The following is a 26,716-nucleotide window of genomic DNA, read 5'->3' as shown; positions in this document are numbered from 1 at the left end:
ATCAAGAAAGCAGATTTTTTAAAACTGTGCTACCAGGTGCTGATAGGAACAGCCACTAGGGATCCCACTCTGTTCTGACAGAGGTCTACTCGCTAAAGTGGCTCAGATCTAACTGCATTGCATAAGACCTTGAGTCACAAAGCATTTTAAGCACATGATTCAGCCTGATGTAAGCTGTAGGCAGCTGAGCCAGCAGAGCAAATTGCTGCCACAAACTTTGTGCCATCTCTGGCATTTGTCAGACCCTTGCTTGGGCCAATTCTTCTCACTGAAATGGCAGAAAACTGTCCTGCTGTTTGTTTTTTAAAGAGCTAGAACTTCTCCTTTGGACAGAGGCAGACAGATGTCAGATTACCCTTCCTCCTAGAGCTGTGCCCACAAGCAGTTATTTAGGTGTTATGTTAAATGGAAGCCTGCAGCATCCCGGTGTCCCTTTATGTTAGTTTTGCACAAAGCCCATAGCAAAGGGCATCGCATCCATACAGCAGGGCATGAACTGCAACACTACAGATAAAACAATACTGGAAACCACTCGGCTAGCTGTGTATCTTACAAAGTCTGCCAGGCAGCAGACTGAGACCACAAACATCGGCTTACACACAAAGTGAAAGGCTGACAACAGAAATCACACATGATGGGAAACAGGAGGCTGGTGGCTAACGCTTCTGCTGTGTCTACTGGTCTTCTGGTCTTTAAAGAAGTCTTGAGGAAAGGCACTGCTTGGCTGCAGTGACGCAAAGTCAGATTTCTTCAGGGCACCTGAAAACTTCTTATCAATGCTTATTAATATCTAAGGGACAGGAGCCAAGTGGATGGGTCCAGGCTCTTTTGGTGGTGCCTAGGAATTGGACAAGGGGCAACAGGCACAAACTGGAACACGGGAAGTTCCAAATGAACTTGAGAAAAAAATTCCGTACTTTGTGGGTGACAGAGCATTGGAACAAGGTTGTGGAGTGTCCTTCTCTGGAGGTATTCAGAACCCACCTGGATGCTTTCCTGTGCAACCTACTGTAGGGAACCTGATTTAGCAGGGGTGGGACTGGATGATCCACAGAGGTCCCTTCCAACCCCTACAATTCTATGATTCTGTGACCTGAGGTGAGGGGGCATGAAGGGGCCTTTGCAGCAAAAGGAAAACCAGACTTTGTGAGTACGCTTATATTAGTGTTTTCTTGAGTATCTGGCACTCAGAAGCCTGATATGAGTTATTCTGGTCCATTTCTGCAGCTGGAGTGCAAGTTACCTTTCTCCTGCAAGAGATTCTGTTTGCTGGAGTTGGAGCAACACTGGCAGCACACTGTGACTCCTTCACCCAGCCAAGACAGCTGGAGCCCTGCTTCTCATTCCTGCAAAATTCTGTGAGTTCCTTGCATGCTCTTTAAACGTAGATCTCCCTATATTGTTTTAATATACAATAATGATCTGAGTTTCATACAGTGGGTTTTTGCCACTTCCTCTCAAAATATCTTCAAGGCAAGCAGTTATCACAGCTGTCTCTTTAAGGAGAGAAAACAAAAACGATGCAGAGATGAAATCAATGAAAAGAGCCCACAAGATCAGTCTAGTACTGAGTTATGTCTGTTTCCTTCCCATTTTCTGGCCACATACTGTACCAAAGCTGGTGGAAAATTGTCAGATATTTGCATTTCTCAACACGTTGAAGCTGTAGGTTTGCCTGCACAGAAGTTTAATGCAAAAACATCCTGTGCCTGGAGTGCACAGAGCTTTGCTTCCACTTTGCAAGCTCACTCTAAGAAAGCAAACTCAGATGTCACTTCTGCACATTGCAGGTTGCAGGGCAGCCAGATTTCCCATTTCCAGCACCATGTGTTAAAATACAGCTGTACCATCCCAGCACACTCTGAAGTTATGCCATTTATAGTTCCACAAGTTCTCTATTTGCAAAGTGACTGATGCTGATAGAACCTTAGGAGAAAGGTGATGGAGCAGATGCCTTGCAATGTTAAAGAATCCTTCCACATAACATGGTTGCTTATTTCCAAGAAATAGGATCCCAGTACCAAGTAGAGTGTGGAAATCATATTTGGAAGATAAGGCTGAAAGTTCATTGTTTAAGTGAATGGAAACCGTTGAATACAAACCTAAGTGTCTTCAGGAGGTTGAATCTATGGGAAGAATTATTTATACTGGAAAAAAAGTGTACCAGAGTCCAAAAGTCAGCATTTTTAAGGGTGATTTCCAGTGAAATTTTCTGTTCTATCTTTATGATGGAGTAGAAGGAACTGAAAAACTGTTGGGAAAGGAGGGGGAAAAGCTTGGATTTTTTCCCTCGGTGTGTATGCATACCTAGAAAACTCAAGGCATTCCATACTTGTTATTTGGGACTTTGTATCTGGGACTTTTCTGGCTTAGTCAGGCCCTTTTCTTTCTTCAAAGCAGTAAGTTGCTTGTGACAGCGCAGCAGCAGCAGCTGGAAGGGGCCTCTCCCACCTACCAGCATCCCTCCAGCTCAGGCTGGACGGGGCTCTGAGCACCTGATGGAGCTGTGGGTGTCCCTGCTCATTGCAGAGGGGTTGGACCAGATGGCCTTTAAGGGGCCCTTCCAACTCAAACAATTCTATGATCCAATGATTCAAGACTGAGAGAAGAAGCCTCAGGAAAGGCAGCACAGGTAGCTGTCTGAGTTCAGGAGGTGGTTTCATGGCCTGGCTGCAGCAGGGTGGTGTCAGTACCCCAGTCAGCACCACAGGTTAGGCTGTTTCCCCACTGGAAGCCAGTGATACCAAGAATGTGGAGCGAAATGAAGAAACAAGAAGAGCCTGTGCAAACTCTGTGAGCTCCCCACTTGAGGTGCAGTCAGGTAGCTCACAAAATGCTTGGCGAAGTCTCAAAAAATCAGTTGCGCCTTGAGGAGAAGTGCTGTGACACTTTTTTCGTGCATACCCCAGGTTTCTGGGGTGGCTGAGCTCTTCTCAGCCATATCTATGTTTCATATGTATTTGTTTATTGCTGTCAGCTCCCTCTATGGGCTCTGCACATGCAAGGGTTTCTCCCATGGCAAGTTCCCCGTGATGCTGTTGTGGAACTACATGGTGCTGGCAGAGATATGTCCCCTGTTGCCTCCAAAGGCTGATGTTATTGGAGGGATTACCTTACAGGAAAGTCACGGAGACCTCTGAGGTCTTCTTGCAAAAGGAGCTGTTGAGAAAGTCTGAGAAATGGAGCACGAGGGGAACAACACTACTTCACGTGCCTGCTCTGCAACCACTCTCCACTACATGGAGGTGTTGAAGTTCAGATTTGCAGCTCAGGGAATGGTTTGCTTTAGATAAGAGCTAGCTTACCCATGGTGTTTCCAATCATATATTTACATGAGAGAGTTCCTGGTGCAGTGGAACCCCAAGATGACGCAAATTGCCCTTCTTGGTGAATAAATAAGAACATTTTCTTTTAAACAAAGCACTTGCATCCTCAGCATTCATATGTGATCAGAGAGGTCCACAATGCATCATGCTCAGGAGAAAATCCTGGACGGGAAGTCCTGTGCCCAATGAAGTCCACAGGGCTGTTGTCCCCATGCCCTTTTCCTCCCGCTCCTCCTCCATCCCATTTCCTTTTCGTGCGACACATGGCAGCTCCTGCACATGCTAACTGGTAAATCAAACCCTTTGCAGACTACTATTTTCAGTGTTATCTTCCCTGCAAAACGTTTCCTGCTTTCCTGCCTGCGGCATTTCTCCAGGGTGCCCCTCAGCAGTGAAGTCCCAGCACAGACGTGCCAAGGGAGCCCATGTGTGCCGGTCGGCTCGGTAGCAATTTCCCCTGGCAGGGCACAAGCTTCCTTAAGCCACTCACCCTCAGAGCACTTAGAGCAGCCCTCTGAGGCGATCTGATAGGCTCTCTCATAGAGAGCCCGCAGTGAGGCTCCCTGACCACACAAGGAGGAGGTGATCGGGTGTCCATACCTCACCAAGCCTTGCTGCAGATCAACAACAGGAGGGAAAAACCACTGGGATATATGGCTGAGGTCTTTTAGGAGCTGATTCCAGATCCCTTCTGCATGTCCTTGGGCTGATCACCTGGGGTTTTCAAACAAGAAGATAAGTTTGATGATACTGATTTCCTGGTTGACACAGTTTTTCTATAACCTAAGATACAGTAGACAAATACAAAAGGACACAGAGGAGCTTTGGGTAGCCACAAGAAAAAGTCCAGCCTCCTCGTGAACCATTCCCTCGAGATGCACTGACATACTACAGGTTCATTGGCTTTTGGCTCTTTCGTGGATGCCTTCCAAGGAGAAACAAAACAAACACACACAAAATAAGAGTCAGATTTGAAATTACAACACAGTGTATAGAAGGTGCAAAAACAACCTGAATTTCTCTGTACTTGCACCACAAGATAAACTTGGTTGCTCCGATCAGACCATGTCACAGACATTCAGCTGGCTCTTCCGTCAGCGGCTGCCAGGGCTGAGCAGAATTCAGGCACTGATTCTTTGATTTTGTAAAAAAAAAAAAAAAAATCAGAAATGCCTATTCTTTGAGCTACACCCTTTTCCTGCACAACACAGATGGCTGTAACCTTTTTCACCCTGGGGGTGTTATCATTTCTTAGAATAAGAAGGTGTTTTCTGTAATAAAAGCAAGAAGAAAAAAACAACCCAGACAAATCCATCAAAAAGCTCCAACAGCACCAACAGCAGCAAGGCAGCAGCACCAGCGTCATGCAGCAGCTCAGCAGTTCAGGCTGCAGTCCCCACCTGCTATCCACATCTATTTATAGTTTTCAGCTGCCTTTTTTTTTTTTTTTTTTAATGCCACTTCATGCCATAGGAAATAATGGCATGGGTTATAAGATCTGAGGATGTGCAGCCAAGTGCGTTTGTGCTGCAGCACACTCACTAGCTTCAACTCAAGCTGAGTTGGTGAGCAGTAGTGTCTCCTGGTGAGGCTGCTGGGGTACGTAGTAATCTCATCCTGAGGACCCCACGGACACACTGGTACCTCTTTACTCTTACTGTACAAAAGACAAATCTCTTATTGCCCCAGAGAAGTAAGTAAACCCAAAAGTAAAGCCAAACATCTCTAAAATGCATTGTGTGACAATTAATTGCATAATGGCAGGGAGCTTTTGCCATGACATGTGTTAATCCCAGTGCCTGGAGACATAGGTCTATCAAACCAAACAGGGCTTTGCTCTTCAGGGTGAGGAGGTCATGATCAGGCACGGGACTTACAGATTTCCACCCCCCAGGCACACAGTGCATCACCACATCAGTGCAGACTGAGGAAGGGTAGATTCCTACAATTTTCAAAAGTGAGTGAGTCAAAATCAGTAAAGCTTTAAAGCACAGGTGTGGGATGCAGGCGTTTATGCAACTTGACAAAACAAAAGCAATTCATCAGTGTCATGCTACCCTATGACAGCACAGCACACATCACGCTTAGAAAAGCCAGTGCATAGGAAATCCCAGCAGCTGACACTTCTTTGTTTAATTTCCAACAGCACTACAGGAGGGTTTCTGTGTTTCCTGCAGGGCATGTGCTTGGGAAGCCAGAAAGCCACACCACTTCTTTTGCCACTTATCTGGCCTGATTATCAAGGTGGAGTGGAGCTGCCCTGCACGCGCAAGGGGAAGACTGCACACAGAAGTTTCTGGGAGGAAAATGAGCTGAGTTTCGTCACACTGCTCGTCACACTGATCCCACAGTATCTCACTTGAAGGATCCTGCCTGTGATCAATCTTGATATCGGGTGCAAAAAACCCCTGCATTCCTGGGTTTTGTCCCTTTCCCAGATTGTGATGCCCAGTGGCATCGCAGCCACTGTCATGTCTAAACTGGGTTCGGGTCAGGAGCTACTGAGGCTCTTCATTAGGTACAGCTGTGTTTCATACCTGTGCAGGGAGGCTTGTTCACTGGGAGATCTCCGCTTTGTGCTTGGTCAGAGAGGCACAGAGCTCAGCAGACCTCTGTGCTTCCTAGCCTCACTTTGGCCATTGCTATCCTGGAGAGGTTCATGGGGATGTAGAACAGACAGGGAATCTGAGGTCTTCTTCATTCATAGGTTGTTACTTTTAATTTTGGTCACAATGAGGGGAAGATAACACTAACAATGTGCATTTTCATCTGCAGTGAAACAGAGAAATGTTAAATATTCTGCCAGACACTACTCTGTAGTTTCTGATTGAAAATGGGGAGTGAATAACTCAGCCTGAAAGTCCTTCAAAGACACGGAACCCCACCAGTCTCACGTAGCTATTTCTGTTTTCTGATCAATGGTGCACAATCATTTTCTCTAACGTAGTACTGCAAAAATCTCAAGAAAATTCTGTGCTGTGCAGCAGTGAGATAACACAAGGCTGGACTCTTTTCTCCTTAATTCCTTGGGTATGATACGAAGACACCTTATATGCAGTTTAACTTGCTTAAACATAGTACCTGTCTTAATAGCACCCAGCAATTAAAAGACAGAAAGAAATAAGCTGAAAACGACCTATCTAAACTCAATGAGGTGCAAAGGAATGTTTCCGTTTACTTCAGCTGAATTTGGATGGAGGCCAGAGGGTTTCTGCTTTCTGCTATAACTGGTTCTTTATCAGATCTTTATTCTGCCTGGATACGACATCAGTACAATACATCTCAGGCCAAAATTTATATTGCTGTACTGCTTGTGTTATCTCTATGGAATACAGACTAAACTTACTTGAAATGTTTGGTTTGTTTTTGCCACCCATGGAAGTGCTAGCCCTGTTTTCATCTCCAGTCACTGGAGATCGTGTCCAAAGCTTTTGAAAGTATCTTGGATGTGAAATCTTGACATCTGACCCCAACTTGCTAGGGCAATAATTGTGGGTGATGTTGATTTGGGCCATACACGAAGAAGCAGTGACTCTAAATAGTAATGTTTGTCAGGTCCATATGGAAGACTCAAGGGCACAGAGAGGTGTTGTCTTCCATTTCTCTATGGACGACCACACAACTTTCAGTGTGTCACCATGGTATCTTGCTGGCAAATGCATATGTGTTTTTATTTGGATATCCTCACATCCGAGTCAATGTGAGTCAGTAAGCATTACAGGTGGCATAATCCATTCTAGCATCACTGGAAACAGAATGGCTTTTTCCTCATATCACTACCCTCTTCTGCTGAGTTTTTCATCCATCTAAATACCTAACCTTTTTCATACATATACAACTGAATGTATGTGTAACACCCAGGATAGGTATTATCTCCACTGTACATATAAGAAATGAGAGCTTATTGCAGTTATCCTGCCCCTCTGCCAGAGCCTGAAAACGCAACCCTGTAGTGTTTGGGGCAGTTCACTGGTCTCCTGCCTCTCCATGGCACACTGGTTGTACACCAAGGACAGGAGTTCAAGAGATGGTGCTCCTGGTCACAAATGAAGCCTAGCAGTTACAAGAGCTAAACCTACGTTTTCTCACCACCATACAAATGACTGAATTTGAAAGAAACTACTTCCTTGGTTAAGGCTTTCTTTTTCAAAGCTTCTCTCCTGATTACATGGGTTGGTCTCTGCTTCCTTCATCAGCCAGCAGCTCATCATGCCACGGCCACACATTCCCAGCAGAGCCCAAGGTTACCTGGCATAACAAGAAGGATGGATTAAATGGAGGCTGGAGACAAAGGGCAAGAGCCCAAACACCCCCAAAGAAGGCTGTGCTGCCTTGTTCATCACAGCAGGGAAGGAAGCAGTGCCCTTTTCACAGACTCCCTGCTAAAATGCAGGTGTGGTTGCTGAGCTGCTAGCTGGTGAAAGGCAGCAGCCATGTAAAGTGGATCTCGTGCATGCAAGAGCCCATGGTAGAAGGTGTGTGGGTGCTGTTCAGTGTCTGACGGCAATACAGAGGACATCCATGAAAACAGACTGCTTCAGAGGACTTTCTGAAACCTCTGAATTTGCAGCAGTGTTGTAGAAACTCTCATAATCTATGTGCTCTGATCAGTAGAAATGTCACAGCCCTCAGTCCAGGGGCTGTGCTGACACACAGACCCACAAGCGTCATGCTATTTATTCCTCTAACTTCCCACCAATGCCACATTTTTCTGTCCTGACCATTTGTATTTTCCCCTTTCTGAGTCTCCTCTACTTCCAGTAAGTAGTAAATAGTTTCTTCTACTTCTTCTCTTTCAGGATATTCTCAGGAGCAGAAGTTCCCAGTGCAGTTACCTTAGATGCCTCTTTACAACAACCTTCTCAAGTAATGACAGGATTCACACTCTAAAGGCTGGGGGATTCCACTCACTCTCCTGCCTGTAACCATGCACCTAACTACAAGTGACACTTGTACCCTGATGAAGTCGTCAGCAGAGTACTTTCTTTAAGCCCACGACTCTTATGACTACGCAGTGTCGTAGGCAACTTCCTGAAGTGCCTACAGAGCAGCCTGTGAGCACGGCATGGGTCAGAGCGCCTTATCACCTTCTCTGTGAAAGCCAGGGGACAGAAAAGAAGTAAGTGATTGCTGGCACTGAGACAAGGCTTCTGCTCAGCAACGTTTTGCTTTCTTTGCTTTCTTGCTGCTTCTCCATGCTGTGCATTTGTGCTTCAGAGATGTAGGCTTTGTTGATGTTTCACAGCCTAAAACTCCATGTGATTGATATGATAGACATAAAGTGCTGTTGGGTCTGTATTAATTAGAATTCACTACAGTTAATGGAGTCTTTTCTACCTGTTATCCTTACAGATTTCCTTTCCTAAACAAAACGCAGTCCTTTTGTACAAAAAGAATTAGTACCAATCAGAAAGAAGTGATAAGTAAGACTGAAATATTTTGGCAGGATCCAGGCTGCTGATATTTGACGATCGCTGTAGCGCATGAGACATAAATTCTGAATTACTTTAGAAATGCCAGTGGCACCATCGTCATTGCTGGGCTTCTTTTGGTAAACCATAAGGAGAATTCACCCTCAGCCTTTCCTCTCATTCTTTCTCAGATGGAAATGCAAGGCGGGCATTTTATTATGTTAATCTGCTCATCTATTGTGACTGATCGGGTATATAAACTTTCTTTTCTCCATCTCCAGTTCACAAGGTTGTGCTGATCACTGGCACTCAGAAATATCAAGACTAAGTTGAGATAATTCTTTTTCCAATAAATATTTTGGGATTTGCCTTGTTTTTCGGAGGCATCAAAAATGCTGAGATCAGGCTTAGTGTTGTTCTTGTGCTTTTAAATGAAAGCTGATCTGCCGTTGCATTTAGTGTAGCTGCAGCATTAATGAGACCACAAATCTTGTGAGTAAGTCACAGGTTGGTAACGGTTGGCACCACCTTGCATATGGGCAGAATGAATCAGTCTGAGCTCCTCCCTCTGAGACTTGAAGAGAACTTAGTTTTGCTCTAAGAGATTCTGAAGTCAGAGTGGATTTTTCCTATGCCAAATTGCATTTAGCAAAGGGTAAGCATCCTGCCAGAGCCAGGCTGTCCTATTGGCTAGATCAAACTGAACTTTGTTTACCAGATTTAGTTTCTCATAGGGTCTTCTTGGTTGCTTTTCATCTCTCCGGTAACTCTCCCCAGGTGTTTTTTTTTCCTTTATGTTGCAAGAGAAAACACCACAGGTTATGGATTCTGGCTCCCATAGAAATTTTGATATAAAGTTTGATACTCTGCCGAAGACCAATGTGCATGTGGACTTAGTTTTAACCTGTTTTTCCTGTGATCCTGCCTAGACCAGACACCATAGCCATACGAGCAGTTCCTCAGCTTCCAGTAACTTCATTTGAAGAAAAAGACTCTTATTCTGCTCTTTCACAGGTTGGCTTGTTTTCTGCTGAGGACTTTTCCATAGGTCTGTACAAAGGACACTGCATTTAAACAAATAGAGTATGAACCTCTTCTGTAGAGGTTTCTGCCTGAAACTGCAGATGACTCTTTCAAGTTCTGCATTTTCCATGCCTCTTGGAGAGACACTGTATTTCGAGCCTCCTCATGAGCACACAGATAGTATTGCTGTTAAGCACAATGTTTCAAGTCTCTCTGGCTGCCATGGCAAAACTCAGCCATGTTAGCAGCTGTGGTCCCAGTGCAGCAGCAACATGGCCGGAGTGAGAGCTGCAGCAACAAGGGGACGAATTTCTGTGGCCTCTGTTCATGACTGTGGCCTGAGCTCAGACCAGCTCAAGTTTTGTTTGCCTTCTCTTGATACTCTTTGAGTTTTCAGTGTATTATGAGGTGTGGTTAGCTAAAGCAATGAGCAGTTCTGTGCTGAAACTAATACGTGTTGTTCCATTTCCACCTGACTTCAGCCCTTTTCCTTCCCTGTGCAGACTTGGTGGCCTGTCCAAGAGCCTCATTATCTCCTCATTGCCCCTGTCTCTAGGGTTCCTGTGGTTGGGTTTAGCAGATGGGACACCTCCTCATGTCCCTCTGCCACGCGTTACTGCCTCCTCGGTGTGTGTGCCTCACTATGTGAAAGATCACTGCTTTAAATCAACTCTGGGGACGGTGTATATGAGGGACACTATTTTTCTTAGCAATGTCTCCTGTGCTGGAAATATATCAAAGTATTGGAGGAGGAAGTAGTCAAGGATCCCATCATTTTGGCAGAAATTCCATCATCTTTACAGATGCCTTCTGTAAAGCATACCAAGTTTGACAGAATCTGGCTCTTAGCCTATCTTTTCTTTGATCTTATCCATCTTCATGAATTAAGGCTATTTTTGTAGCAGGGTATTCAGTGCAGATACATGCTATCAGACACATCTAAGGCTCAGCCCTTGTTAATGCTGTTGGTGGAGCAGAGCATATGACAAAAATATTCTCCGAGAACCAAATATCACACTGTGGACCTGAAGTCCATAAACACAGAGGGTTTGGTATTGAGTCTCATATCCAGAAAGTGAAGTGCGTTATATTATTGCATAGGCAAGTAGGGTCTTACTGGAGTGAAGAGGATGAAGGGAAGTGGAAAATTCAAAACATGATCTATTGAAAAAAAATGCATGGTTTCTATATCCATAAAAAGGGACATTGTGGGGAATATTTAGCAGCTAGCGTTTTCACATGTCTTTCAGTGTAGAGTCTAAGGGTCCCAGCCATGAATGAGATGCTCAGAATAAGAGATGTACAAAGGGCTGAAAGAAGTGGCAGCTGAGGATATGGACAAAACACAGTAGGAGATTTAGCAGAGAGGAGAATGAGCTCACAAACACGTCAGAGATGCACGTAGTTGCAAAGAGGAATTTTGAGCGTGACTAGTTTTGGTGGTATAACTAAAGTCTTAAGGGGAAAACCCTGTCACCGGTACATGAGCTAGCTCTACAGAAGATGACCCATTTGGCAAAAAACGGACAACAGTAGTTCTCCAATTAGTTGAGAGTGAACCATAGAACAAGAAGGAACAAAGAAAATGAGTTTCAGGGTAAATGGAAAAGGAGGAAATATTGGCGTCTGAGCTCTGAGTACCATTTTTAAGTTTTCTGTTAAAAATAGCATTGTTTCAAGAATAGAAAGCACTGTGGTTTTCATGAAGCTTTGCAAATCCCACCTGCTGAGACACATTCACTCAGAAGTAAAAAACTTCTGAGCAGAAACTAGCTAGAATTCTCAGAGACAAGCAATTTGTCAGTGAACCCAAATCTAGTAGGTCACAAAATTATTCTGGGCATCTTTTTGCTCTAGTTTTCCCCTTTAGCCTCTTTTACCAGCACCAGTGCAGCTCCCACATCACAGTGGTTCCTGCACAGACCCAAAGCGGCAGTGCCAAGATCACTACATTCCCCACAGCAGACTCTAGCATCGTGGGCTTGTAAGCTGAACACCATCTATGTGTTCTCCTACTATGGGCAGAGATCAATCGTACTACCTGCTCCTTCTTTTCAGCTCTACCATCCTATGTTCAGACTGGAGAATTTCAGAAGGATGAAAGGGGCAGGCATATTTTTGGGATGCAGGGACAGCTTATGACAATGGAGATGTCAGTGCAGGAAGAGGGGAAGCTTGTACATGTAGGAGTTTGAGCAGGAGATGTGTTTGGTTATGAATAAATATTCTCTGCACATATCACTGCCTGGTGGCGGTGCTCAGTCAGCATCCTCTGGCTTCCCTGGGAGCTTGAGTGACAAAGGAGGTACAGGTTATAAGTTGCAGATCTCCTGGGTCAGCAGTGGATTGGGAATCACTGATTGACTTGGGACAGAGATGTGGAAAGCAACAGTGAGCTGGTGAAAGGCAAGAGCAAACCATGGCAATGCACAGATCATGTATAGAAAAAGACAGACCTGGGTGATGACAGCCTGGCAGGATGTGACCTGGTTTGCAATGGAGGATAGAGCCTGGCCAGGGCTCAGTGGTGAGAGGTCAACAGCACACAAGATCCAGCAGTGGCTGGACACAGCTCTTGGCCACAAGAAACAAACCAGTGCAGGGAAACAGAGCCATCAGCCAGCCACAATCCACAGCCATCTTACAAAGAAAACACAGAGAAGCTTACCGCAGGGTAAGATAACTACATGGTCACTAACACACAGGTTGTCTACCTGTCTCTGCTACAACAGTGCTGCTCTATTCATGTGTAACATTACCAGCGTCCAAGGGACCCCATAGCCTCTTGTGGGCACAGGAGCATGGAGATGCTGGGTGCCAGCTACAGGCTACCACAAGCCATAGGCATGGGAATGGAGTTGTTGGAGGTTTATCAGGAGTGTTCTGCTTGCAGGCCTAGATGGCTGAGGCTCAGGAGATGGAGAAAGGCGTCCATAACAACTGAGATCCTAAGATAAGAGGATGACGGTGTGGCAGGCTACTTGTTGTCATTATTCTTGTGGCAACTCTGGGGTACCCACCCAAGAAATGGGAAAGAGGTCCAGTATGCAAGGATAGAAGAGATTATTGAAGAACTAGGAGGAGGAGCAAAGATTATTGTGCTGAGGCTTGGAAAATGGACCATGTAAACCCTCTGGGCCTCAAAGCAGAGCAGTACAGTAGGAAGCTTAGGCATGAGTGTTGAAGGCAGCCTGCAGCAGTCACAATGGCCTCACATGACCACCACACCATCAGTGCCAACTCCTTGACACACCAGCCTGTTTTTTCCAGAATCCAGAGCAGTATTCATCCTTGTATAAGACCTCGGTGTCAAATTTGGAGGCACTTGGCTGTTCTGAACATTCAGGAGCAGCCCAGGGGGTTCCAGATAAGCTGCACGTGGGAATCCCCTCTCAATTCTTCCAAGACTGGATAATTTCAGCATAAAGTAGCAAGAAGGTCTTGCCTGTTCATTTTTTAAATGAGCCACTCAAGTAAGGGAAACCTTATTTGAATAGCCTCTGCCGACAAGGCTACGAGTTAGAGCTGTGCTAGCTTTATGGAGACATCAAGCACAAGTGCCTGCTGGTTTCTTCTCAGGGGAAGAAGAGGGTGTGAATCAGCAGCACAAAACTTGCAGTCTCGGGGTTGTTCTCAGTTGTTCGCTTTCGCTACATCTGCTCCATAACCTTGAACTTTCCTTCAACCTGTTGACCTGACTGGCTTTGTAGTTTAGCCTCAAATTTATGACAGCATTTCTGGGGGTTCTGATGGCTATCCTGACTGAGTCAATTCCTCTGACTATGGTACATTTTCTAGACAATCTGATAGGTATTGTAGAGTAAATCTGCCCTGCAGTAGCCATTCTCTGACGCTCCCAAGGAGGACTTTTCTCAGTTACTAATTACAAAGTTCCCAAAATCATGACTCATGACCTCAGAATCTTAAGACTGGGAAGAAAACTCCACCAGTGTGGGGGAACTGAAGGTCTGTTTTTCAGCTTCCCCTATCAACCCAGTCACCCATCACCTCGTATGAAGTGCATACTGTTTTACCTACTACCTTGAATGAAGTGGTTTTAAAGCCTGTAGCTGGCGCTTTCATTTGCATGTCTATCTGCCTGGCATTGTTTTTTCATCACCAGTCAGTGTAACACGAGCCCAGGATGCCCTGTTTATGGAAGGATCACAGTTCCAAGCCAGGTCCTTCATCCACCTGAATTATGTGACTGTTTCACCTAGCTGTCCCTACAATAGCTTATTTTAGCAAAATAGTACATGTAAGGAAGTAGATATGTGTATAATGTAAATACCCCCCCCACACACATATTTAAAACATCCAGTTGCTGAGAGTTCACGTCTGAGAACAGTGTATCATGAGGTAAATCAAACACCTTCCTCTCACTAGAAACAGTTGCTCCTCTTGAATAGCAGATGATGAATATTTTCTCTCTTCTTACAAATATCTTCTATTTTTTTCAAGACTGCTTGCATCTGCAGTATGAAGTTATGTATGGAGGCTGTATAACTAATCCCAAGGTCCTGCTGCTTCTTCTCTGTGGCTGTTTTCAGTGCCAGTAGTCTACAAATGCTCTACAGCCTATTTTAACCAGCATTAGTTAACAGAGATATTATCTTGTTTCACCACAGTGCTCTCTGTCTGGTGTCTTGCTGTTGGAAATTAGTGTAACCACTGAAGGAGGAGTACTTCCTTCTAGCAAAAAAAACCTACCTAAATTCTGGATGACTGCACTCAGTAATCAAAATAAAGCATATGCCTTGCCTTGGTTCAGCAGAAGGCTGCTTCTTGTTTCTTAAGAGTCCTTCCCATGGCCACAGCAGCCAGGGTGTGCTCAGAAGAGAGTAAAGCTCAAGCAGAAATTGAGCAAATAGAGAAAAAATTGCCAGTTTCATCTTTCAGAAATTGTGTGGAAGGTTTTCTTGTGGAGATTTTGGGCATTTTTTATTCTTGTTTTTTTGTTGTTGTTATTGTTTTTTTTTCATGAGTATGCATTAATACAGGTTTTATTTACAGTTTGTATTGTGTCAAATAGTTATGGTTATCACATGCTACTAAGGAAAGAACACAAAGCCCCTCAGGAGAAACTCCAGACCTGTTTCATTAAAGGCTGATTGATACACCAACAGGCAGGTTGGTGTACTTCCCAAATACTGGGGGCAAGAAGGGAGGTGTGAAGGGCTGCTTTGTTTAACCTTAATCATTACAGGCATAACTTGATTATTATTATTGCTCATAATGTCCATGTAAGCTTTTCAAAATTCTCAGCTCTGACAATAATCCTTGGCATAGAAGGATGATTAGAAAATGATTAGAAAAGGAAAAATAGATAAATATCATGCTCAGCTGAAATACCCATACTCATTACAGATTTCACTGTCTCTTTTTCTCCTCTGTCCTTCTGTATCTAAGGTGAATTAATCCAGAGCCTTTCAACCAGTGTTATTCAACTGTTGTGCTACTTTCTACCTCCTCCTATCGGAAATTTTCTTTTTCTCTTTTCCGAATAGTGGTTATTTTTATCACTCCAACTTCTCTGTTGGGAATCAAAGCAGTTTCACATGAATAGCAAATAGACATCAGACAACTGCAAAACAAATCCTTTTTCTTTCTCCCTTGTTTTCACTTCCTTCTTTACAGTGTTAGCAAAAACACTTCAGACTCTTCAGGGAAGATCAGATATCGACGAAACTGGCTTGGATGTGCAGCAGTAGCCCACAGTGAAGCTGGCCAAGTCTCCACACCTCCCAGGATCCTTTTCTGTTTCATTCAGGGCCAGATTCCAGTAAGGGCCTTTACATCTGCTAAAGCAATAAGCCGACTGTAGAGCATCTCTGGAGTTGGTGGAGGGTGCAGTTCACATCCAGAGTAAGCTGCTCTCTGCACAGCTTCCTCTAGCTCTGGCTGCTCTGCTCCTGGCCACATGCAACTACCAATCCCCTCACGCCAGCCTTGCTGCTGCTGTGAGTTTGGTCAACCAATTCAGAAAGGTAAACTAGTGGACAATTGACCCAGATAAGAACTGGGACATGTCTTCTGCTAGCTTACCACTTTGCACGCATTCACTGCAGGGTCAGGCTATGTACTGGTCAGGGACAGGCAGAGAATAAAACAATGATAGCCAAGCCGTGACTCTAGCATGGCTGTGAAGTGAAACCACATTCTCACAGCATCCCAGATTCATGGCCTCATCTCCCATGAGCTATGTGGGGCATCTCTGTAGGAGAGTTCAATGCTCCCTCATACTGGGCAAGCAAGAGGACAGATCACCACCGCACAGGTGTCCATCTCCTGCACAGCACTGCTGTAGTCCCTGCCCACAAGACAGGAGATCTGATTCTTAGACTGAATTTCATCAGTCTGCTGTTTGAACTCAAATCTGCCCCTGTCTAAGAAGGCCTGAGAACCTTTACATTCCCCCTGGTAAACCTGGGCTGCCAGCCAGGAGGAACATAAGGTGCAGCGGATCAAAGACAGTGAGGGAAGAGCAGGCAATGTCTAATACGGTCTCATTGTCCCATTTGGTTGGCTTGCAGCAAGATACTTCTGCTGCTTTCTCACCACACCTCAAGAAAGTGGGATTTCCCATCCAATTTGTCTCATTTGTCCACACCCCTTTTTACGTGAGCATCTCCATAGGCCCTGCCTTCTAGGATTTTCTCTGTGTAAGATCTCAGTACATTAGAGCAGGTAGGCACTACAGTTTAGGAGTAAGAAACTCTACCAGAGATCTACCTACCCTAACATTTTGGGTATAATCTAGGCCAAGAGTAGACATCCAAGGAAGAGGGCAAATATAGGGCAGGCGCATAGCAAGTCTTCTGTAGTGCATCATCCTATTTTACTGCAATTTGTGCTCAGGCACTTTACAAGTCAGAGAGGTTATCTCTGTTCTGTCAATGAACCAGGAAGATGAGATGTTTTACAAATCTTAAAGGAAGGTGAGAAACATACATGTGCTGTCTGCGGTTTGAGTCTTGCTCAGTGAGTCTCTGAGAACAAGAAGCCCCAGTGTGCTGCTAAATTTATGTTGGGCTGTTGAAGCAAAACACAACCGTGGTCCAATGTAACACGTTATGATGAATGGTGAGCCCTAGCAGAATCATTGCTGTTGCAGAAAGGTGAGAACAACTACTTTAGACAGGCTCGGCTCAGCTGAAAGCTACAGGGCAGATAAGAGTCAATATTACAGGGATAATATTCATTAATTACCTGCCAAGTGCTGCTTTCTGATCTTCAGTTTGAGGAGGAAACCCCTCTTCAGACCCGGAGAGCTGAGCAGCATTGCTAGACTCAGGACTGGGCTGGTTGCCTCAGTCAGGGCCAGAAGGCTGCACCAGGTGGGGCTGAGAATCAGGAGGAAGGGAGGGAGGGGAGCAAATGGCTGCCTTCCCCTCCTGCCTCCTGGCGTGGGGCTACGGTAGGAAGCACTGCTGCTGGGAAGGATCCAGGCTCCAGCACTGACAGGCCAGGCCTTAGCCAGAAACACCAAGCACATGCTTTTTCTCTGTAAGCATAGATCCATGCTTTTTGTCCATCTAGACCTGGCAGATGGCAGATGGCTGTCGAGAGCGTTGGTGGAATAAGCCTACCACTTCCGGCTCTGCACCACTGCCACTGCTCGCTGGTAAGGCAAGTATCTCTGGGGGAAGCAGGCCTTTGCACAACCAGCAGTGAACATGTGTAGGCAGTGCGAGGAGAGTGCGTGAACACAAGCAGAGGGCGAAGAAACGCATGTGAAGCCTGAGGGAGGGGAGAACACACCTTCAACCTCTCTGAAAGGTTTTGTGTGCAACACCCTTAGGGTAGACTGTCAGACTGTAGCTGAGACAGCATGCAACAGTGCCATGTCCCCAACTTGACTGTTGCTATTTTCATTACGTACCAGTTTCATTCACCTGCTGTGCTTCACCTTGGAAGGGGAGGTCTCCAAGGAACCTTTGTGTTACATGGGTTCCCAGAGGTCTCATACTGGTTGGACACAAGCAGAGGACAAGTTCTCCTATGCTACATTCCAGGTGAGATCTGGCACAGAATCTCTGCTGACCCAGAAGATAAAACATCGTTTTCATCCCTCTGTGCAACTGTTTGGCTTGTGGCCTGGAGAATGTTTGTGGCCTCACTGACCAAGGGTGGTAGAGGCAGAAAAACCTAATGTCACTACCATCTCTTACAACTATCATTTTACTATATTGGTACTAGCTATGAGACTAGCTATGAGAACACTTTCAATGCTAGCAAAAAAGGGAAATAAATTCAAAAACTTTGCAACAGCCCTGCTGAGTACTGTGCTGTCTTTCCTACACACAGCAGTGAGGATCCTCCTCTTCAGTCATCCTTAAGCTGGAACATTTGAAGCTAAAGGAAACTTCCAATCCTCCTTGAGAGGACCTGAACATATCCATCGGATACCAGATGACCCAGCTCTCAGACAAGGTGGGACGTGGCCCTCCACCACTTGGCAGCAACAGGATACTTTGGCTCAACTAGTGAGGCAACCACTGCCTGCTAACCTCATCAACATGTCAGCAAGCGAGCAGAGCGTGGTTTGCCATAGGAGGAAGTGGAAGGTGGTCAGAACATGGTCGCACCCTCTGGTATACTTCTTTCACACAGCAGTGCTTTCTCAGTTCCTCTGTATAGAGAGTCCCTATTCCAAGTGTCACCCTGAGAAACAGCTTTCTCTGCCACCAGTGGTGGGAATGGCAGGTACCATTGCCTCTGCCCCGTCTGCTTACTTGCCAGGATTGGAAATGAGTCTTCAGTCAGAAGCTGCTGTCATTGAGTGGGCTCTGACTGTGTTTGGGTACTTGTTGCAAATGAGCGCCTCTTGTCATGGACCAGGAGAACCTCTCCTGGTGCTTATGGCTGCAGCTTGCACTTCACAGCTGTGAGGATCACACAGCCTAATGCACCCTGTGTTGGTTTTCTTATACCATACTCATCCTACAGTAACTAAGCTAAGTCAGGGTACCCGAATTCCCCTCAGACTTGAATGGTAGGCATTCTGTTTGGCATTCAGAGTGGACTTACTTATGCAGTCCCAGGGAAGGGAAAGAAGGGCCCCAACAGCTTGTCCACGCTGCCAGAGATGCATGAGACAATCTAGGTCCTCACTGCCCTGGGAGCAGACTGCTTCCCCTAGGTCTGCTTGAGATCAGCCCAAACAAACAACAAACAAACGTCCATAGGCTGACAAAAGGTACCTTCTCCCCTGTATGAACACCGGTTGAAAAACTGCTCATGCAGAGTGGATCGAGAAGGCACATGCCCATCCTCAGGGTGATGGGACTCAACTTTTATCAACACATCTCATCTTGGCAGAGTTACCTGATTGGAGTAGTTGTCCACCACATTAGTGAATGTCCAAAAGATTAGCCTAGGCAAGATCTCTTTTTCTTAATTATATTATTCAGTGGAAACTTTCAACTCATAAATTCAACAAAGTACAATTTTTAAGACAACTCAGTATCATTATGGCATACTCCATGTTCCTCTCTTCAATTGGTAGGACATTTCTGTGTGGAAATCATCATGTGACTTTGCAAGAAATGCTTCTCCTATCTCTACATTAACCAAATGCCAGGTCTGCTCTTGTGCACAGCTGCCTTGCAAAGAAGGTGTTTTTAGTAACCAGTCCTGTTCAAGGAACATTAATTTTCTTCACCTCCATTTCTTAAAAGTGTATACGTTCTTGTTTACTTCCTTCAACTACCATTGTTTCCTGTTTTCTTTTTCACAGAGCTATCAAATAGATGTGGTAGGCAGTTCTGTTGAATTACAGTGGTGAATGTTATATTGCACTACAAGTTTATGTTCTTCATCTGCAGCTATTCATCAAGAGGAGAGAGGTGTGAATTATATGTAAGTGCACACCAGTGGCTAGATTCCGTTTCCTGTATGCTGGGTAGTCTCTGACACAAAAACTGCCTCCACCCACTTCAGATGTTCCCCCATCTGATCAGAAATGGTAAGTTCTTCTGCAAGCCCATCTCTGAAATCTCTATAGTTTGCATTTTTTACTATTGAGTTTGAAAAAAAAAATAAAAATTGACCATTAATGCCCTTAACTTCCTCTGCAAAGTAATTTTAGCAATTGATCAGCAGCTCTGTCCTATTTTTTAGGCAGCCTCGTTTAGGGTCAGTCCCCACTCCCCCATCTTAGTAAACAGGCATACTTTAGTCAAGAAATTCCTTGTGAAGAAAGGCCCTTTTTCCTGGAAATAACTGAAACCTGGCTCCCCGGGGATACTAGGGCACATCAGCAGGTCTTGGAAAATTCCCCTGTCTTAGGTGGTTTAAGACAAGCATCCTGCTTGTTCCCCCACCATGTCCTCCCACCTATGGGACTATAGTCTTTACTGACATGCTTTGAAATGATGCAAATGCTAACTTTCCATCTTGTCTTCTGATTCACAGAAAACACCAGCTGGGAAAATAAAACAATCATGGAAGATCATGCAGCCTGTTCCGCATTAGGAAAGGATAACTCCACTTTTTGCCCAGACATTCCCTACAAAGAGAGCAAGATACTCCTAGTTGCTGTTTACAGCATTGTTTTTGCCATTGGTCTTCCAGCGAACTGCTTAACTTCCCTGCTCGCACTTGTACAAATCCGAAGGAATAATGCAATTGCCATCTACATTTTCAGTTTATCATTGTGTGATCTGATGTATTTAAGTACCTTGCCTCTCTGGATTGTCTATGTGCACCAGGACCACAAGTGGACCATGGGTGAACAGGTTTGCAAATTAACAGGATTTGTATTTTTCTGCAACATATACATCAGCATTCTGCTTTTATGCTGTATTTCTCTGGATCGTTATGTGGCATTGGTGTACGCTCTGGAATCAAGAGGGAGAAGAGGACGCAAAAAGGCGATCCTAATAGTATGTTTTCTTGTTGCTGTGGTTGCAATAATCCACAGTCCAATATTTAAGATGAAGAGTATACATAACGATAACTGCTTTGAGACTTTACCTCTTGACAAAACATTGGCTTCTTTCGGCTTTGCCAGATTCCTATTTGGATTTGCCATACCTTTCACAATTCTCATTTTCACGAACTACAAAATTTTCCAAAGAACAAAAACAAGTGACAGCGTGACTTGCCACCAAAAAGCCAAAGTGAAGTATCTGGCAATTGCCATCATTGTCATTTTCCTGATGTGCTTTGCTCCCTACCACGTGGTACTCTTAATAAGAGCCATATACTTCATGTTTCATCAGGATTGCTCGTGTCCATTTGAAAAAGATATATATTCAGTTTTTACAGTGTTTCTGTGTTTATCAACTGCAAATGGCATTGCTGACCCAATCATCTATGTGCTGACCAGTGAAAATGTCAGGAAAGATTTTTATAGAAGTCTGAGAAGATGGAAATCCAACTCATCCAGGCTCAACTCATCCATTAATCATAAGACTGACAGCAGCAAATTGAAAATGCAAAAAGAATCACAGGGAGGAGTATTAGGGGAAGAAAACAAAGAGATACCAAGTTCATCGCACGTTCAGGAGACCTGTGATAATAGCAAAGACCCAGAAGGTGGTAGCTAGCAGTTTGTGGCTGCAGCTGGCTACTGACAGCAAAGAAGTTCTCAACGTGAGTTGCAGACTGCGCAGTGCAGCACACAAGTATTTACACGCTAATGTTCAAAGGAACGGTTGTTTCTGTTGCAGTACGTGGGCCAGCAACTCCTTGAGAACTCTATGGGAATGATACTTCTTATTCCTGTCTCTCTCCTTCGATAAGGTTTGCCCATCAGTACCATCTGTGAAAACCTTGCTTTGTGAAGAACATGTGGAATAAACTGTGAAATTTACTTTGACTCAAACTGAAGTCTTAAAAGCTTATTTTTTTGAACCAGCTCTTTTCTTACAAACTGAAAATTAGTTCCTTCTTCTGAACTGAACAAAAAGAAACACCCAACCTGGGAGAACAATGTGAGGACCGTTCTTCTGGTTGAGATCACTAGCTCTTGAGGAGGTACATGTTCAGATTCTCATGCATGTATCCTGTTGTTAAAGTTTGTGGTTAACCAGTGGAAAATATAAAAAATGAGGAAGTCTTTCAAGAGCCTTGAAAATGTTCCTAATGCTTCAGTATGCAGTTTAATCTACCTTGCACATACTGAGTAGAGCAAAGGGCAAAATAGTGTCCTGGTAACACGTACCAACAGTACTTCTGCAGTATTAGTCAAGAAACAGCACCAAACAGTCCTGAAATTCTTAAAAATGTACCCTTCTACTGCTTGATATTTTACAGCTAGTAGATTTTACTTGTTTTGTTGCTAACTCTGGAATGCACTGAAATGTTTACAAAATGTAGACATTTTCAAGTGGAATCAGGGACTGTTTTTATGCCACCTCCAAATGTTTGTTGAACTTGTGTTTCATTTCTGACTATGATTCCACTTCCCTCTCGGTATCAATCTGGATTTTAGCGTGCAGGATCTGTACAAGAGTTAAAAGCCTTACTGGCAAGGGTAGCAGCATGGAGAGCACAGTCCCTTCTCATGGATGGGAAGTCCCTCGGATACACTGGCAGTGCACACTGAGACTGTGCTGGGCAGATTTCGTTGTTACTGCCTCCATTTTTGTTGTGTATAAACTACTGACAGCAGTATCCCATGCCTTCAAACCAGAAATTACAAAATGAGAATCATATAAATCTACCACCTGGCGAGATTTATCTGAAAACCTTCTTCATATCTTTATGTGACCAAAATAAAATATCACAAAGATAGTGAACGAATTGCATGTTTATTTCAGTACAAGATTCTAAAGTGTTCCATATTGCCATTCTGCTTTATCTGCAATGTTGTATTTCAGTAGTGTTTTTAAACTGGCATTAATATCCACATTTCTGAATTGAACTAATGTTAGCCAAGGCTAGTTTAAATATTTGTTAATATTTTAAAACTGCGGTAGATATTTCTGCATGTTATATTCATTCTTAGACACTTTTGGAAAGATGCATTGTGCCCAAACGGCATTTCCTCAAACTACTGTATTTATGACATATTTAATTTTTGTATTATTTAATGAGTCCTCTGACATCTTCTTATGAAATGTTTGTGTCTTCAAAAGGAGTCCGCACAATACTGAATGTAATAGAAGGTTGTTTTTTGGAAAAATGTGAAATTGTGTTGTTATTAACAAATTGTAGTTTTCCGTTTTCATGTCCATCTTAGAGCTTACCTCTCAGAGTGGTAAAAAGGAGAGTACTGAATATCTGTAACTTTGCTGAAAATCAAACTTCCCATTACTAAGAAAATCGGCAGCAGGCATTGGTCAGAACAGCCCCAAGTCAGCCAGGGGGTGTTGATTAATCTCTGAAGACATGTATGCAAAGTGCCCCAGCCTCAGGATTTTCATAGCCTACTTGCAAAACTTTTCATGAAAAATGGCAGTGAATTTGGAAGAAACCAGACAGACAGATGTCAGACTTCTTGACTGATTGAAATGGATGCAAATGAGATATTCATGCTGATGACTTTAGAAATCTCTCTGATGCTTTCCATCTGAGGAAAAGTGAGTGTATTTAGATCAAACAATATTGGAGCTCAGTGCCATCGATGCAGAGGACAGGGATTAGCAGGGTCTGACACATCAGTAATCCTTTTGCCTTGTCTGATTTACTTGCTTTTCCAAAGTACTGTACCATTGTGCATCTTCTCTTAATGAAAGCCTTTGGAGCATCTTTGTTCCAATACACTCTGAAATAAACCCCTCTGCAATCTGATCAAACTTTGAACATGAGCTACACAATCCCCAGAGTTCCTTTCCAACGTAACTTATCTTGTGACAGAACACTGAAGGGATTACGGGGGCCAAGTGAAGACACCAAGAAACGCTACTTCCCCATTGTCAGAGCAGCCCATCAGATACACTGAGTGTTCCCACACCATAAACTGAAGCATGTGAGCTCACTGTTTTGTTACACAGCACACCATAAAGAAAAGGAAAGATCTCAACACTGGGATACTTGCTGGAGACCTAGCAAAAGAAATTACTCAGGTCAGAACAGATCTGAAAGGTCAACTGATTGTGAGGATCTTTCCATCATTTCCTACTGCAAGGAAAACACCAGTGAGTGTGCAGGGACCACTTCGCTGTGACGAAAGAGTTATCTGCTACATCAGACTTGCATTTCTCAGCCCAGCCATTCCCTCACATCCTCTTGCTGTCATCTGAGATAATAAAAGATGATTTTATTTCTACATCTGTCTCAGACATTCCTAGTGTACCTGGGAAATAAGTGGATTGCTGATTATTTTAAGCGTGGATGTGAAACATAAAGTGAATAACTTCTGGATATCAGCTAGAGCTGGACAAACTAGTTTTTTGCAGATAATATGTCTTCTTGTTTGTTCATTAATTCAGCAAATACTGCATTAAGTCTTTGCTGGCAATAAGTCGCTTAGAAATCTCCATTCCTCCCTAAGAAATATTCGGTATGCTCAGTATTAAATTTTGCTTCAAGAGTATAGTTATTCTTCTTCTGCAAAACAGGCAAACACAGATATGAATAAACTCAGACTCTCTGAGTGTGACGAAGTTTCATCTGCAGCTGGTGGCCCTGCAGCTGCTCTCATTCAGTCCCTGCTATCATGTACAACCCAATGCCAAATTTCTGTTTGGTAGTCAGTGGTGAAACCTAACTTAGAATCAAGGTTTCAAGGCTGTCTTTCCTAAAAGGTCTTTTAGGAAATGTCCTCTATAGAGAAAAAATAAGGCAAAGTTGCTTGTCTGTCTTATTTTCATGGAACAAATAAGGGTGGGGGCATTGTATCAAAGAAATGCAGTCACATTTGGAAGCTCTTTGGTGTGCAGGGAAAGCATATGGGCAGCAGCATCTCCCAGCATGGCTTCTGCAACTAGAGTCAAGAGATGAGGGTATCATACCTACCTGACCTCTCCATCTCTTTTATGCTCTTTTGCAGCACTTTACATCCCGCAGAATTCCTTCTCATTCCCTGCACAATAAAGCTTTGCACAGGAGAGGGCGCTTCTTGCATTCTCTTTGCGTGGGGGATGCAGTGAGGCCTGGTGATAGGCAGTTCTCAAGTGAAAGGAATGTGAATAACAAAGAGGAATCTGTTATCCCAAACTAGGCTAATGTTGATGTCCTAGTAATTTATGTTAGTTGCTGTTCTCAAGAGCCATGAGTAAGAAAGGACTCCAAACTCATGTCTCATCTCTGTTTCAGATCACTGATAATTTCTGGAGTCTCACTCTCTTACTCCAACCTGTAAGAAACTCTCAGAGATAATCAAGCAAAATACAGCCCTGTAGGCAGATAGAAAGTCTGCTGAGGAGGGGCAATAAGCTATGTGGTAAGAATTTCACAGAACATCACATGAATATCGTCTGCACGAGCAACCGCAGAATATGCCTTCTCAGTACGCCCTTAGACAATCCATCCTGTTTGGCAGCCTCAGTGTGTAGCAGGGCATGCACATTACAACCTATGATCACAACGCATCCCCTGCATGTTCAAAGGTCTTTCTTGAAATGCTTTCTTGAGGGAGGTGAAGAATCAAAGAGATAGTGTGGGAAAAGGGTGCTGTATGATATATAAAGTCCAGAAAAGCCTTGTAAACCTGAAGTCACAGATGTTCTGAACAAGTATGCAAATACCTAAGTATTCAAAACTGTTACTTACAAATTCTGCAGTCTGAATCACACTTCTCCTTCCGTAAAATGGAACGCTTCTTCCCTTGAGCATTGTCTGTTTGCTTAAAACACAGCCCCTTGCAGGAGATACTAGAAGGAGTGAGCAGGTGCGTGCTGTACAGATAGTCAGTGCTTACTGCAGCAGGGCAATGAGCTGTGTGGAGGTGAATATAAGCTACCGAATCACAAATTCTACTGAGTCAGCACTTTCAGAGACAGCTTTGAAGCACTGTAATTGCTTCTGTTTATTTGTAAGCTTCAGGGAAAAAAAAAAAAAAAAAAAAAGAGGACTTCCATTTCACTTTAACCCCCTGCTAGTGACATGGTTACTAGGCCCTTGGGGATTTCACAGGGATTGCTCCTTATTTAGAGTTTAGAGGAGTTCAGTTGTCTACTGAAGGTAAGAGAAAGTTAGTAGCACAGATCCATAGAGTCCAGACTGAAAATATCCAAGGCCAAGCACTCACAAGGCGTGTAGTATCTCTCCCTTAGTAATGCTAATAGCACCTGCTGTTTCAACTTCTGTATATAGCAAGTTGCTGGTGGTAATCTCTAAAATCCTCAGTGCTTTGAGATCTGTCCATGCAGACGCTGCCTCTCAAGCTCTTTCCTTGCTAGAAAAGCTTTTGTAGGTTAGGAAGCACTTTCCTAGCAGTAGATTTCTGACATGGGTCTCTGACAATCTAAGAGCAATACGCTTGAGGCAACAGCACTGTCACCTATTTGGTTGATTTAGGGTTTGGTTTTTTTTTTTTTTTTGCTTTTCTTAAATATAGTTGAGGACAAGACTGGGATCACACTACCCACTACAGGTAGATAGGCTTTATTACTTTATGCTTTCCATTTACCAGTGACTACACAATATGTTGTATACAGGACATTTGATAAGGTATTACACAATCCTGTAATTTTCCATTTAGCTGCATGTATGGTTCCTGACTACCTCTAATTCTTTTCTTCAAATCTTTCCGAAACAAAGTAAGGTTATGGAAACTAATAGTCCATAGCTCTTGATAGAATAATGTGCTTAACTTCATTACTTGCAGAAGTAGCCATGTCCCAAAGATAAGAAACTCATGTCTCAGACTGAACTCAGACTGAATGCATGTTGCTGTGTGCAAAAAAGGAAGATAAATATGTTTGAAATAAAAAAGGATCTCAGGGATATGACTTACCTCTTGCTTTCTTGACTTACTGTGGGAATGGTCCCTCAACAAAAGGCAGAAGATTTGAGCTAGGCCAAGTATGAACCTAAAGTTCCTGTCAGAAACCAAAAAAAAAA

General features: G+C 43.8%; 1 protein-coding gene across 2 annotated transcripts; it reads left to right on the top strand.

The window, feature by feature from the left end:
* On the top strand, window positions 1,236–23,978 carry GPR132 (G protein-coupled receptor 132). Of its 2 annotated transcripts, XM_021402824.1 has the most exons (5): window positions 1,236–1,358; window positions 8,126–8,445; window positions 18,068–18,193; window positions 19,588–19,727; window positions 20,177–23,978. In XM_021402824.1, exons 4-5 carry the CDS (start codon window positions 19,703–19,705, stop codon window positions 21,310–21,312), a joined length of 1,161 nt encoding a protein of 386 aa, XP_021258499.1. In that variant the 5' UTR covers window positions 1,236–1,358; window positions 8,126–8,445; window positions 18,068–18,193; window positions 19,588–19,702; the 3' UTR covers window positions 21,313–23,978. The 2 variants fall into 2 exon arrangements, with proteins under 2 accessions (XP_021258499.1, XP_021258498.1); XM_021402823.1 differs by lacking the exon at window positions 18,068–18,193.

This window comes from Numida meleagris, chromosome 6 (assembly GCF_002078875.1).
Source record: "Numida meleagris isolate 19003 breed g44 Domestic line chromosome 6, NumMel1.0, whole genome shotgun sequence".
Classification (NCBI taxonomy): Eukaryota; Metazoa; Chordata; class Aves; order Galliformes; family Numididae; genus Numida; species Numida meleagris.
Note: the sequence above shows the minus strand (reverse complement) of the source record. Positions and strands in the feature narration are given on the sequence as shown.

Excerpts from the sequence above, each read along its gene's own strand:
- GPR132 (XM_021402823.1), top strand. The coding sequence starts at position 19,703 with ATGTTCCCCCATCTGATCAGAAATG. Across the intron at positions 19,728-20,176 it reads CCCCCATCTGATCAGAAATG|AAAACACCAGCTGGGAAAAT; the intron begins GTAAGTTCTTCT and ends TCTGATTCACAG.